Consider the following 14,739-nt stretch of genomic DNA (forward strand, 5'->3'; position numbering starts at 1 on the left):
GCCCACAATGAAATCCCGCCCGAGATCTCGCGAGGTTTCGGCGCGCTCCCCCCGAGCACGATGCCGCGCAGGAATGTGAAAGGCGCGCGCCCGCCGCCATTTTCTCTCTTTCTTGGCAGACAGCGGCAGCGGCCGGAGCGGCGCCGGGGAGGCCATGGCGGACTATTCCACGGTGCCCCCTCCTGCCGCGGGCGCGCCCGGGGGAGGTGGCGGCGGGGCTGGAGGAGTGAACGATGCCTTTAAAGACGCGCTGCAGAGGGCTAGGCAGGTGTGTGTGGCTCCATCGAATCAATGGGGTCTCAGGGCCTGGAGGCCGCGGTCTCGGAGCCGCGGGAACAGTGAGGGCGCTTCGCACTGGGCTGCGGGGAGCGGGGCCCCTCTGCCAGTGTGAGTGAATGAGTGTGTGTGTGAATTGGGGGGAGCTTTGTCCCGTCCCCACGCCCCCTTTGCGCCACCCGCCCGCCCTGGGCCGCGAGGTATTTGTGGCCCCGTTCCGCCATTGCCCGCGAACAGTACCGGGAGCGACCCGAGGGGATTTGGCGGTGAGAGGAGCGGCCCCGCGGGATCCTTCTCCGGCGGTGGGGAGGCGAAATCTCGGCGGGCGAGTAGCGGCGCGTTATCGGGCCGGGCCCGGCGCGGCGGAGGGACGGACGGAGGGCGGCGGCTCCGCGGCGCGGGCCGGGTTGTGGCGCCTGCGGCGCCCGCAGCCTGCTCGGACCGGTTGGGCAGCGCGGCGGCCTGCGGGGCCAGGGCGGCCCTTGCGGAAGCTCTTTATTCCGCAGCTTTATTTGCAGCTTCTGCACCACGGGCGATATTTTCGTCGCTTCTCGGGCGAAATGTTCGCCTTGCCTGTTCATAAGCGGTCGCGGTTTTGGTAGTGTTAGAGGACACGGTGTGGTCGGATTTTGAAATTGTTTGGCCGGTAAGGCCCTGCCGTGAGATACCGCGGTGTTTGGCGAAGAAGGCGTAGAGAAAGAAAAAACCCGTTTAGGAAGAAGGTTTTGGTGTTTAAAGGCCAAGTTCTTCCTGGGATTTTTTTTGTAGGTGAGGAAAATTGAGGAGACTTTGCTGCCGAAGTCTGAGCACAAGTCTTTTAAAACACTAAAGAAAACCTCTATGAACAAAACTGGTTTTGGCCTTTTGTTTAGTGATTTGGGTTCTTTTTATTGCGCATTGTTTAAATCCCTGAAATCTTTTAGAAGATGGGGAATGAACATGGGCCGAATTAATTATTTTTTTTCTTGGCTCACATCTGCCTTTTGTTTAGATTGCAGCGAAAATTGGAGGAGATGCTGGAACAGCAATGAATTCAAACGACTACGGTTATGGAGGGCAGAAAAGACCTCTTGAGGATGGAGGTACGCACTCATTCCTGCTGCATTTATTTTTGTGGAGCGTGGCCACTGGGCTAGAAAGATTGAAGGTGGTGTTTTTGTTTGTGGATTCGGTTTTTTTTTTTTCCATGGCACAGCATTAAAACATTTTGTTCCCCTCATAGATCATGACATATTTTTTCAGTTTAGTGGGGAAGTTTTAAATCGTTGTGCTCTAACCTGATGTGAATGTAAGCCTATTTCACAGTATTTTAAATGCGGTTTAAGTGCTGCAAATAGAAAAATGCATGCTGGGGAAAGGGACAGAAATATTCAGGTTGCAAAATGCCTATGCAGGTGTCATTAAAGTCTTTTGTGGTTGTGTGGGATTGGTTATAACTCATAAATTGCAATTAGGGCAGGAAGTGCTGGATTGCTTCATTAACTTTATTACTGCACTGTTTCAAATAAAAGTATTAATGCATTTCATTGTAAAAGCATAGGACTTTAAAAAACACAGGAAAGTAAATTTTCTATTTTCTACATTGAAGACTCTTTTGTATAGTGTAGTAGTTCAGCCTACAGCACGTGTGAACCCTGATAAGATCATACTTAAATCCGCTGACTTGTTGCAGCTTTTTCGATTTGCCTTGCACTGCAGTAAAGTTTTCTCCTGAAATGTGTGTGTGTCGTCTTCTGTCTCTTACAGAGAATCCACTTTGAACTTAACAGGGTTTGATATGGTTAATATACGCACCAAATCCTATCTAAATTACAGGAAGAAATATTGGAACTTACTGAAGTGTTCTCATAGGTCTCACAAAAGAGAAATGCCTTTTTTTTTTCTTTTAAGAGGATTGAAACTCAGTCTACAGAATGTAACTAAGGCTTTATATCAGGATTTCTTGTGTCCTACAGTAAAGGTTTTTTTTCTATTAAAGGTGAGGTTTTTAATATACAAAAATGAGCTAATGATGCTTCAGATGATATATGTAATGTATTCTTTTTATTTTATGTGTAGATGGCTCTTGGACAAGTCCGAGCAGTACAACACACTGGGAGGGAATGCCCTCTCCTTTTAAAGGCAGGAATTTTTATTTATTACCTGTGTTTAGTATGTAAACATGACATAAACTAGTGGATCTTTCTGGATTGACACAAATATTTCTTGGAATATGTGGCTGAGTTTTTGCTGCACATAAATTATGGTGGTTCGTGTAGCCTTTATTTTGGGGTGGGAAGGAAGCATCTGAAGTGTTATCTTTTCAGATACAGGTTCATGATGCCTTTTATTTCTCTACTGTACAGAAAGAATTTTGACAGTAGTGATGTAGTTACTGTGAATCTGCTTTTTTCTTTTTTTTTTGAAGTTTTATGCTATGAAATGCTTGATATCTGGATAGAGATTTCATATCAACGTTCAGATTGAGATTGCATTGCCATGTGATACTGTTGTATTTTCAGATGTTCGGTCTAGATTTGTGGTCATTGTCAGAATTATTTTTTAAGTTATTGTTGATTTTTGTATGGATTTGATTTTTTTTTTCTTTTTTTACTATAGAAGCATCATTAGCTTGAGCAGCCAACAAAGCTGGACTTTGTTCCTTGTCTTAGTTGAGTTACAGTGACTGGGTATCTGTGAGCTATCTACACACAGTGCGTTCTGAAAGCTGCCTTTTGTTAAACTAATAGATACATGGAAAAACCTAACATCTTTTCAGCTATACTAACCAAGTGCTGAGTGTTCGTGAGATTCTTTCTTTTATTCAGATGATCAACTCCCTGAAATTGGAGGAGGAAAAAGAAAGAAAGGAAAAAAAAAATGGGGGCTAAAATGCACTGGAAATTTACAATTCACACTAAAAGGCTTAAAGACTTCCTGAATTTCTTGGCAAAAAAAATTTAAAAAATCTTAATTTTTCAGATCAACCAGATGCTAAGAAAGTTGCTCCCCAGAATGACTGTAAGTAATTTTTATTTTGTTGCCAAAAAAACCTAAACAAGTGTAACATTGTCAGAACAAGAGTTTGAAAGTGTTCTGGTAGGTGACACTTGAATAAGTGAGATCCAAAATGTGGCTGGGGGTTTGTCTTGCATTGTTGAAGCAGCAGGAGTCTGCTTGGTAAAACTGACAGTGGTGGTAGCAACAGTGGAGAGTCCTTATAGTTTTTAAACCTCTTGATAACACTTCTTAAAAGTAAACTTGGACAAAAGTTTGATACAATTGAGTTTTGTTATCAAAGGAGAAGCTTAGTTGTAACCTGTACCACTTGTTCAAATTTAATTTTAACAATGTTTGTTTATAGCTTTTGGAAATCAGCTACCACCGATGCATCAGCAGCAAAGGTAAGAGTTTTACATCTTACATAGGATTTTTAATGAAACAAAACAGTTTCAAGCAATTTTTTTGAAAAAATGGTATCAACACATGAAGCATTTATTCTGTCTTTCTGTGATCTGTTGAAGTTTAGCTTTAGCAAGTCCCAGGTCAGACAGTTAAAATGTACCTACATTGCTCTCTCTTTCTTTCTCCACGGCCTAGGCTGTGGATTGAGCCTAATAAAAGAAAAATATATGGGCTGGTTTTTCTACTTCAGCATAGGTAGCGTAGCTAGAAGTTGGAAGCAGATCTGAAGAGAAAGGTGATGTCATCTTGTAAACAAAAAGCAAAGCTGAATGACCTAAAACCAAATAAAATCATTCAGACTACAACTTCGTTGTTTTCTCCACTCATTTCTTACCTAAACAACTAGATCCAGCTGTTCTTCTTGTGGTTTGGACATTTCTGAGATACCAGAATTTGCAACATCCTTTGATGGTATACAGCTGAAACTTAAAATGCTACAGAAAGTAACCTTTTCTGTACTGCATGTCTGTTAATAAAGAGAAAGAAGGAAACTTCTGACTGATTTCTACGACACTTGAACCTTTTGTGTTGTTTCTGTGTGTTGTCAGCTTATGTAGAACTGTGCTTGCATAATGACTTTTAAAGTTACTGGGTGGCAAGTAAGCCAGGCTGCTGGTGGGGCAGTAGCTTGCTTTAGTTTAATGGGAGGATAAATGTAAATGTAGTGCTGGTTTGTTCTCTGCATGGTCATGTCTTTGTTTGGCATTGCCTGTAGGTCTGTGATGACAGAGGAGTACAAAGTTCCAGATGGGATGGTTGGATTCAGTAAGTACACGGCTGTGCTCTTGTGGCATAGTGGCTGGGGGCTGTTAGCACATGCTGGTAGCACAAATAACCTCTCTGTGTTTTCTTTCCCCAAGTAATTGGCAGAGGTGGAGAGCAGATCTCACGCATACAGCAAGAGTCTGGCTGCAAAATACAGATTGCACCTGGTAACTATTTGTGAGGGGTTTAACTTGTCTGTCTGTCTGTCTGGGGGAATGGGGGGTGGTTGGTGGGAAGTGCAGAAGATTGCTCATTGCTTCTCATTGGCTGAACCTGTATCATTTAAGATACAGGTGAATTTTTTTTGTGCTAATCACTACTATGATGGGCTAAAGAAATGCAGAATGGGCTACAATGATTATTCTGCTTCATTGAATATGAAAATGCAGTATTTTGTGTATTATGATTAATTTCATAGTCTCTTTCTGACTTAACACTGCTGCTAAGTTGGTTTTATTTTGTAATTGCAGATAGTGGAGGCCTGCCTGAAAGATCATGTATGCTAACTGGGACACCAGAGTCTGTTCAGTAAGTATTTTTAACTGATGTCAGGACTGTAATCATGATTTTACTCTCATGGCAGCTGACCTGACACATGTGGTGAATATATACTTGCTTTTGTCCACTGTGGTGGTAGTGGTTACAAGTACAAATGTCCTTACTTTGCATGCTGAATCAAGCAGCAGCTTTTGTTCTGAATTAAGCTTTGATGAGTGTAACTATATTCAGGGACCTTGAGGAGGTAACTTCATTAAATATGATTAGTAAAGGACCATCTTATAATTCCAGTATGGGAGTGGTTTTATTGCTTTGCAGTTAGTTTAAGTTACTTTTGCAGATTGATTGAGATTGCTTTATATTTCTTAGTAATAAGAACCATAATTCTTTTGCAGAAACTTCAAATTTTAAAAATTGCCAAGCAGAATAGGTGTGGGCAAGAGATACTTGCAGGGATACATATTTATGAATGTGTCTTTTCTTTCACAGGTCAGCAAAAAGATTGCTTGATCAGATAGTTGAAAAGGGAAGACCTGCACCTGGATTTCACCATGGTGATGGACCTGGAAATGCAGTCCAAGAAATTATGATTCCAGCAAGTAAAGCAGGATTAGTTATTGGGAAAGGTGGAGAGACAATTAAACAATTGCAGGTAGATATGTATCATCTTTTAAATATGATGGTACTGAATGTGGATTTGAGTGAGTATTGACCTCCCTGTTGTCAAATAGGAGCGGGCAGGTGTCAAAATGGTCATGATTCAAGATGGCCCACAGAACACTGGTGCAGACAAGCCCCTTAGGATAACTGGAGACCCTTATAAAGTTCAGGTAAGAAGTGCCTCACAATTAAATGCATTTTAAAATCGTTTGGATGTTGCAGTACCTGAACAAACTTTTGTTCTTCTTTTAGCAAGCCAAGGAAATGGTGCTGGAGTTAATTCGCGATCAAGGTGGCTTTAGAGAGGTGCGCAACGAATATGGGTCAAGAATAGGAGGAAATGAAGGGATAGACGTAAGCATGGTTGAAAAACTTGTTCACTGTATTTTGAGATGTTAACTTTGAAATGTTAAATTGGGTAATACCACTGAAAGCTTTTAACCAGATTTCAAAAGTTGATTGTGGCATGTAAGTATTACTTGATCATTGCTGAATTTATGACACTAAATGATGAGCAGCATTCACTTTACATTGCCAGCAGTTACAAATAATTTCAAGTAGCTGGAGATTTTATCAAATAAGCAAGTAAATTTTATGGTCAAGTATATGTTACAACATTATTGAAAATGGACTTTGGCCTTTACAGATCTTATTTAAGGCCAGCTGCTAAAGCAAGTCACAAGCTAGTAGCTTCATCAGGGAGAGGCTTAAAGCTTCATCTGCTAGAATCTGCCTTTTAGATGCTCTATAAATTCTTCCTTTCTTTTTTATTCTGAGAAGCATAAAATCCTCTGGGATTGCCCCCACTATGAGAATTTCTAAAGCATAGGATCACTTTTTTTTAATGATCTTAGTCCAGTATGTGCTAGACTTGTGACTTGATAATAAAAAATCCATCCTTGAAAAAGCCTGAAGTGGCATTGGTCTTGCCCTAGTTAACAACTCTAACCCTTTCATTATGTGGATTTTTCAGTAATATCTGTGTCATCAACATCTTGTTTGGGGTTTTTTTTTAGGTTCCAATACCACGATTTGCTGTAGGTATTGTAATTGGAAGAAATGGAGAGATGATTAAGAAGATCCAGAATGATGCTGGTGTTAGGATCCAGTTCAAACCAGGTTTGTAACACATTCGTAAGTTTTTGTGACTTTAATGTGAATTTACTGGATTGCATATACTGGAATAGTTCGTTTTTATTCCAGATGATGGAACAACTCCAGATAGAATAGCCCAGATCACAGGGCCTCCTGACAGATGTCAGCATGCTGCAGAAATTATTACAGATCTCCTTCGCAGTGTTCAGGTTGGGTAACGTTGTTCAGTGTTTAAAATCTCCTGCCTGCCTTTTGGAAAGACCCACAGTTTTCAAAAAGTGTGTGTAACTAGAAAAAATAATTTAGTTGTGCTATTTGAATCTTCTTCAAAGTTTGGTCTGGAATATAAATGTTTACAGTTACAGTTTTGCAAGTGACCATACTGATTCAAAGTCATGGCATTTCTTGATATGTCTGGTTTTAGAACTGGTCCTTCTGTTTTGTGTTAATAGCTAATATGCTCTTACTTTTGGTTGTAATCAGTGTTTAAAAGCTTGTTAGATGAGCCCCACTGCTGCATTTACAGAAGGCAGACAAAAATTGCATCTTTGTATGTGTGAAATTTCTGCTTGCTTCTATATCCTTTCCTCCTTCATCTTTCATATGCAGAATTGTACAGAACATTTTTTCGAATTTAATTTAGGCCTTCCATAAAAGGTACTGCTTCAACTACCAAAATTGTCTGAGCAGTGAATCAGTTTTTTCTTAACAATGATGTAATCTAACTTGTTTGCATTATTTGTTTGCAGTAATTTTATAGAACATGCTCATTTGTTGCTGCTTCTTTTTAGGCTGGTAACCCTGGTGGTCCAGGACCTGGTGGTCGAGGAAGGGGTAGAGGCCAAGGCAACTGGAACATGGGGCCTCCTGGTGGATTACAGGAGTTCAATTTTATTGTCCCTACTGGCAAAACTGGATTAATCATTGGAAAAGGTAATATATCTTATGTATGTACCTTGTATGTTACTTTAAAAACCACTCAGCTCCTCTGTTTGGACAAACGCCATGCTACAGAGATGTGTAATGAGTATGATGCTAATAATGCTGAGTTTATACCTTTAATCCCTGTATGGGCCTTTCCCTTAAGAGTTGGACTCCATGGTCCTTGTGGGTCCCTTCCAACTCAGAATATTTTGTGTTTCCATGATTTTGTAAAAATTTTTAATTGCCCAATTTCCCCTGTTTTGGAGACTTTGTATATACTAATGGTACACATAACTTTTCTGGACCCTGTAAGAGAAGGATCCAGTTACCTTGTCAGCCTCTGTGGGGCTTTTTTGTCATTTGGGCTTCCTTGCCCTTGTTATAGGGAGGTTGGGTTATAAGTTTATATTTACTGGTAACCATGTGTGTCAGTTGTTATTAATGTCTAATATTAGATGTTTACATAAATAAAAAATACCTACAAGATTGTAGGAATTCTTTGCTGCTGTTTCTGAGTAATATTTTTTATAACCTTTAAAATAATTATTTTACTTGTTTATTGCTATTAAAGCTCTACACTGTACTGAAGAGGTTTTATTTGAGTTGTTGGAATGTTCGTGAACAGCTCATAAGAATAGGTGCCTTTTCATGTCTTTTTGGCTTCCGTGCAGTTGACTTTCTCTGATGTGAATCAGTATTTTTTGCTTTTATGCACATCATAAAAACTCTGTATTGCATTGCAGGTGGTGAAACTATTAAAAGTATAAGCCAACAGTCTGGTGCTAGAATAGAACTTCAGAGAAATCCTCCACCTAATGCAGATCCAAACATGAAGATGTTTACTATCCGTGGAACACCCCAGCAAATAGATTATGCACGACAACTTATAGAAGAAAAGATTGGAGTGAGTGGATAATTAACTGCTTTCTTTGTTTACTATTACAGCTAAACAGAGCAGAAAGCAAGTCTCCTTTGTGGGGATTGCTCTTACACTTCCCAGATTAATTTAATCAGATAATAAATTGGTAATAATGGTCATCTGGATTTAAAGTAATATAACAAAATATTGAAAAGAAACAATTCATCTCTTCAGCATCTCTTCACAGTGTGCTCTTGAAAATGCCAATTCTCTGTGTATATGAAAAAATTCTTAAGTTCAAAGATGTCAGTGATAGTAAATTGTGTGTTTTGTTTTTCAGTGCAGTTATGTTCGGGTAAAGTTCTAATCAAAGTTACACTTTCAGTTTCACAGCGTTTTTGTTTGCATGTGTGTGCATGTAATCAAATGTACTAGAGGCTTTTTGTGCCTGATCTTACAAGCAGGTTTAGTTAGTCAGATTTAGATGAATTGATTTATTTTAGAACTGATAGTCTTGTTAGAGTGTGGGAAGTTTAGTGCAACTTGTGGAAAAATCTGCAGGTTTTTTGTAAAATCCTTCACTTCCTCAAGAAGGAGCTGAAATAAATGCAGGTTTTTAGTTGCTATTACTGCCACAGCTGCCTCTAACTACCTTTAAGCCTAATCAAACTTTAAATAGCCTGTTTTCTGCAGGGAACTGTCTTTAAAACCAGTCAAACCTTTTAGATGTTCTTTGAGTGTTCAGATAAATGCTTTAAAAATGCTGAAGAATAGAGAAGCTCAAGGTGTATTTTCATCTCTGTCCCACCCTTGTACAGGGTCCAGTGAATCCATTGGGTCCACCCGTTCCCCATGGTCCCCATGGTGTTGTTCCTGGCCCGCATGGACCTCCTGGGCCACCAGGTCCTGGAGCTCCCATGGGACCGTATAACCCAGCTCCTTACAACCCAGGCCCTCCTGGTCCTGCACCTCAGTGAGTATTGCCTCAGCTGACTTTTTTCTGTGTGGGATGACCCCAGGACTGCCTCTCACTGTTGTGTGTGTGATCTTTTATAGTGGTCCTCCAGCTCCATATGCTCCACAGGGATGGGGAAATGCTTATCCACACTGGCAGCCACCAAACCCACCAGACCCAGGTAAGAAATGCACAGCTGTACTGTAGTGCTGGAATATTTCAGGTACATCCATTCTGTCCTTACAAGTATATGCATTGTACAGTTACTTGTGTTACACTCCTGAAGCTGAAAAGCCCCTGTTTTTCTGGCTTTTGTTCACTGATTGTCACTTTACTTATGTTTTGCACTTTCCATATGTGCCTTGTGAAATGTTGAAATTTAATTGTTACAATTGGAGTACGTTTTTTTTTTTACAAATGTTACTGATACTGCATCACTATTTATGATACATTTTGCAAGTCTTGGTTCACTGATATTGTGCAATTCAGTTTTCTTAAAATCAGTGTTTTTGCATAAAGTTCTGTAATAAGGATGTCTTTTCTCTAATAGTAAATGATTTTGTATTTTATTTTAAGCAATCTTTACTGATTTGTCTTTTTGCAGTTAATGCTATGATATTTCTAGGTTTTGTTCTATTACAATTACTTTCAAAAGTCTGATGCTCCAGTGTATTTTGTTGACTCCCTTTTGAGGGCTAAAACCTTGTTGAATTGCTGTTAATACAGTAAAACTAGTTAGGGTTGTGTATTTTGAGCTTTTGCTTATCATAGTTTTGTATTTTCTTCTGAAACCTATCTTTGTAGATTTTGTTTCTTCTATTTCTGTTTATCTTTGTCGAGATTGGGAGTTCTTACTTAATTGCAGCTTCCAAAGTTGTAGTATCCTGCTTTTCTTAAAGTTTACATCCTTTGGTTGGACTAGAGGATATGGGGAAATGGAACATCAGCCACAGAAGGCATGGTAAGGCTAGATGGTTGAGTTTGTTGTACCTCATTGGTTTGAGGTGGAATTATAATTCCTCACAATTTGAGCCAGAATATCTCAATTCTATTTTTGTTATCAATGACAGGTATTTTATGATGGCCACTGTTCCTGCCATAGATTCAGTTAGTGCAGAAGGGACTCCATGTATGTATCACATGTATCACTTTGCAAAGAGCCCTTGCTGGTTTTAGTTCCCCAACTTCTGCACAAGGTAGCTCTGCATGTACTCAGCTCAGTGTTTCAAATGCCTGCTGACTCCATTTAGAAGTAGAATGGCTCAGAGTGACTTAGTCTCAGCATAGCAAAGTATTTCATGCAAAACCACTGCTAAAAAGTTACAGCCTGTTTCACACGACCTTTTTTACTCTTCTGAAGTTACTTATCTACATAAAGGCTGGGTAAGAAACAATGGCAAATATTCCCTTGATGTCATCTTGATGATTCTGTAACTGTTTTTTTGATGAACACTTCTCTTAAAAATCAAATGAAGTTCTCGTATGTGCCGTTGAAGTTGGTGTTTCTTTTGACTAGCATTTGTTTGAATGATTTTTCTACAGTTGTCACTTAGTTTCTCATTCCAGTGTAACAAATGGGTTGTTTTAGTACTTTTTTCAGAGGTGCTTTCTCCAGAACAGTGCTTGCCCTTGTCATGTGAAAGTGGAGCTAGTTACTACAGTCAAATTTCTTTGGAAATTAATGAATCCAGCTCTGTGTTCTTCTGCTCTAGAGAAGTAGCTAAGGAGGAGGGGGAGGAATTGAGCAATGGCTTATTTGATATTTGCAGGTAACCTTAGAATATAGGAAGTGTTAATTTAAATCCACTATTGTTGATGGAAGCAGTGCAATTTAAACAGAAAGTAGTGTGTTAACATTTTTTTCTGTGTGTATTTGAAGTGGTTACATCTGACTTTTGTCACAGGATTTCATTTAGCATTAATTTATTGCTCTGGGTTCTTCTTGAATGCCTTTTTCAGGGGAATTCTTCCTCTTCCATTACTCACTGCCTTACCTGTTTCACATTTAGGGAGGATTGTATTTCCATTCCCATGTATAGTTACTCTGTCAGTTGTGTCCATGTCCTTTTGTGAAATTCTCTCCTCAATTGGCTGAGTTTCTTTGCAGATACTTTTATTCTTTAAGACTGCAAATACTGTTCACAAATATTTGCTGGTTGTGTAGAACCTATTATGTTCTCTAATAGTAGATTTTCAGGTATTGTCAATTGCCAATCTTGTAATATAATAATTCTATGATTCAGCAAGAATAAGCCATTCCTAAAGGCTGAGTGTGAGAAATAGACCCCAATAAAACCCTAGGAAGCAGCATCATTGGCCTACCTAGATGTAGATACAAATAATGAACCATGGAGTTAGATGCAGAAGATGCAACTGTTTTATTATTTTTTAATACTAAAAAGTTGTAAGTAAACAGTGATGCTTAATAGCCATGTATGTGGATTCAGGTTCTTAAAATGCTGTGTGTTTCTCTATTTTACTGTTACCTTAAAGTTTAACTGCCAAGCATTGCAAACACCTAGTAAGTCTTGTATTCTTCTGTTTCAGAAAAATGTATTTGGCATGCCTCCTCCACCGGTGCCAGTGTCATTAGCGTGAGGTTCTAACAAAAGTAAAACCACTGAAATCCTTTGGTGCTAGAGTAATTCATTGCTGCTGCCATTTATTGACATGACTGTTTATTTAAACTTGAAAAATCTGTTTCTGTTTACCACATGTAAGATTAAGTGGCATTGTAGTAGTAAAGGTTCTAAAGTTATTTTATCTCACCAGCTCTATGAAAGTACAGTTTGTATAGTACATTGGTCTGAAACCTGATCAAAAGTTTATGCTAGAAAGAAAAAATACTTTCAGGATGTTCATGGATATTTTGTTTAGATAGATTTTTCCTTGGAGAATAATAAGAATGCCTAGGACAGGATTAATTGAGGACAGCATTCTGTTCATAGTAGTGCTATTATAAATGCTTATGTTCTGTTTTCATAGGTAAGCCAGGAACAGATCCCAATTCAGCAGCGTGGGCAGCTTATTATGCTCACTATTATCAGCAGCAAGCACAGCCACCACCTGCAGCCCCTCCTGGTGGACCAGCTACAACCCAAACCAATGGACAAGGTAGATATTGAGTGAAATGGACACATTTCTCATTGCTGGAGGTGTAAATACCCCATTATTTTTAATTGTTGTCCTCCTGTGTCAGGTAAATTTATTTTAAGCAGCTGGTTTTCTTGGAAAACTATTGCTTGTAGCCTTCAGTATTGCTTTTCATAATTTCAGCAGTAACAAGGGTAATGTATTTATCTTGGAATATACTCCAAAGAGAATTTTGCTGCAATGTGGGCTGACTTAATGACTACATAGAGCAGTCATAAATAAAAATGTAATGAGCTAAGCTGGTGATTGTCATTTCCTTAAATGGTTGCATCACTTCCAGTGGGTTTAGGACAATTACAGTTGTGGTATTTAGTTGTATTATTTTAATTTTTGTGCCTGGCTGAGGCTTACCACTTGAAATTTGGTATTTTGAATTGCTAGTGGTATGCACTTCCTGAATCTTGAAAACATGTCTTTTTTTACTAGTAGTTTGTAATTGTAGTAGCTTGTACCACAAAGGTTTATAGTGTCAGATTTGAGTCATGTCATGTGGGACTGTTACTGAAAATTTCAGTGGATTATTACTTGAATTATGTGTGAAACAAACCCCTGTAATTTTAGTTTAACTATTTTTAATGTAATTTAGGAGATCAGCCAAATCCAGCACCAGCAGGGCAGGTTGACTATACCAAGGCCTGGGAGGAGTACTACAAAAAAATGGGTAAGTGTGCAGGGGGTTTTCTGTTTGTTTTTTCTGTTCCACGTTCACAGTGGAATGTTTTAGGAGGCTTGTCTATTTTGCTGGATGAGATGAGGGCTTTTACCCCCCAAAAAATGAAATGCACAGTCATGTCTTCTGAACCAAATACTGCTGAGAAACAGACTTGAAATTTTGTGTTGTTTTTAGGCACTTCATGGTACTCAGGCTAGTAATCAGCTTTACAAAAATGCTTCAAACTTAATGAGATGTCTTTGATCATTGGGAAACAGCAACTTTTAAATGTTTCAATCTGAATATTATAAAGTACATTTCCTAAGTTTTGAAGTTCACTTTGATCTACTTTATGAAGCTATTGGTTTTTTATGTTTGGTAATTGTTTCCAATTCTCTTCAGATTACATATGATTTTTTTCTTGTGCTTTGTTTCCAGTTACTATACTAAAGCATCATCATTAGCTATCATTTATACTGTGCCTTTTTTAAAATAGTATTTGCTTTGCAGCACTTTAGAGCTGTATTTAAACTGCAGATTATATGTTGTTGGTAGCTTTCTTTATAAAAATGAAATTAATGTGCTGGTTAAGTTGATTATTTCATTATTTTGTGTATAAGGAGAGAGTATGTGGTTTTTATGCACTGGCAGAAGGTGCCATTACCTTTTAAATCATGGTAGTGTTATGTCTGTGGTGTCCTGCCCTGGGTGTTGCAGGACATGGAGGGCTGGGCACCCAGGAATGCCAGTGCTTTCCCAGTATCTCTGGCCTGGCATACAGCACCATCTGGTTTGGGATGTGTCTTTGTCTGCAGGGGAGGGTTTGGTGGCTGTTCTGCTGTCTTCCTACTGCACTGTGTTCTCATTGAATATTAAAAGCATTCAGATTTAAGATCAATAACATGCATAATTCCTCTTATCAGCCTTCTGCTGCATTGATAATTATTTGCCAAGACATAACTATATTTTTTATTTTGGCACAGTAAAAGTGATCAATTCTACAGAAAATACATAATGAGTATTTAGTTCAACAACTGTGTATCAGACTAAGAAAATTACACCTCCCAAACATGTGATTTCTGAGATAATAGGCCTTCCCATTTTTCTTCTTCCTGGTTCATTCAGCTATTTCTTTTCAATTTACTGTCTCTGTTAGTTTGGCTTGCATTCTGAAATGCAGACTTGGGTGGCTTTCACTTTTCTTTAAATCATGTAATTTGTTGGTAGGCTCTCTGCTATCTTTCTAATTTGCTGTCTTGGAAAGCAAAGTCTGGGTTGCACTAGTCCTGCACAGATTAAATAATAGCAACTTACAAGGTGTTGGGGTAGAGTTATGGGAGCAATTCCAAAGAGGAGTTGGAAAAAACACATTGGGAGATAAAAAATAGTTGGTCTTGAAATGTCAAATGTGAAAAATGCCAAGACAGTCAAATAAGAGGAAAAACACAAGGGCAGTTC

The 14,739-nt window shown here is 39.0% G+C and overlaps 1 protein-coding gene across 12 annotated transcripts in view; it reads left to right on the top strand.

Moving 5' to 3' along the window:
- The first annotated feature begins 48 nt into the window (after nt 1–48).
- FUBP1 (far upstream element binding protein 1) overlaps nt 49–14,739 on the top strand; it is a 33,653-nt gene continuing 18,962 nt past the window's right edge. For 7 of the 12 annotated variants that reach the window (XR_013183295.1, XR_013183298.1, XR_013183297.1 and 4 more), the window contains exons 1-19: nt 381–542; nt 1,268–1,358; nt 2,335–2,397; nt 3,238–3,276; nt 3,620–3,659; nt 4,436–4,485; nt 4,581–4,652; nt 4,956–5,013; nt 5,473–5,635; nt 5,715–5,813; nt 5,896–5,997; nt 6,660–6,762; nt 6,847–6,947; nt 7,530–7,671; nt 8,406–8,566; nt 9,340–9,494; nt 9,578–9,657; nt 12,462–12,590; nt 13,216–13,290. Coding sequence is in view for 8 of the 12 variants with exons in the window: in XM_077182366.1 (XP_077038481.1) it covers nt 396–542; nt 1,268–1,358; nt 2,335–2,397; nt 3,238–3,276; nt 3,620–3,659; nt 4,436–4,485; nt 4,581–4,652; nt 4,956–5,013; nt 5,473–5,635; nt 5,715–5,813; nt 5,896–5,997; nt 6,660–6,762; nt 6,847–6,947; nt 7,530–7,671; nt 8,406–8,566; nt 9,340–9,494; nt 9,578–9,657; nt 12,462–12,590; nt 13,216–13,290 (1,870 nt within the window). In the remaining 4 variants the exon portion in view is untranslated. Of the gene's footprint in view, nt 269–380; nt 543–1,267; nt 1,359–2,334; nt 2,398–3,237; nt 3,277–3,619; nt 3,660–4,435; nt 4,486–4,580; nt 4,653–4,955; nt 5,014–5,472; nt 5,636–5,714; nt 5,814–5,895; nt 5,998–6,659; nt 6,763–6,846; nt 6,948–7,529; nt 7,672–8,405; nt 8,567–9,339; nt 9,495–9,577; nt 9,658–12,461; nt 12,591–13,215; nt 13,291–14,739 lie in introns of those variants that run through there. The other 5 variants (XM_077182369.1, XM_077182370.1, XM_054637899.2 and 2 more) reach the window with 5 other exon arrangements.

This window comes from Agelaius phoeniceus, chromosome 8, assembly GCF_051311805.1.
Source record: "Agelaius phoeniceus isolate bAgePho1 chromosome 8, bAgePho1.hap1, whole genome shotgun sequence".
Lineage (NCBI taxonomy): Eukaryota > Metazoa > Chordata > Aves > Passeriformes > Icteridae > Agelaius > Agelaius phoeniceus.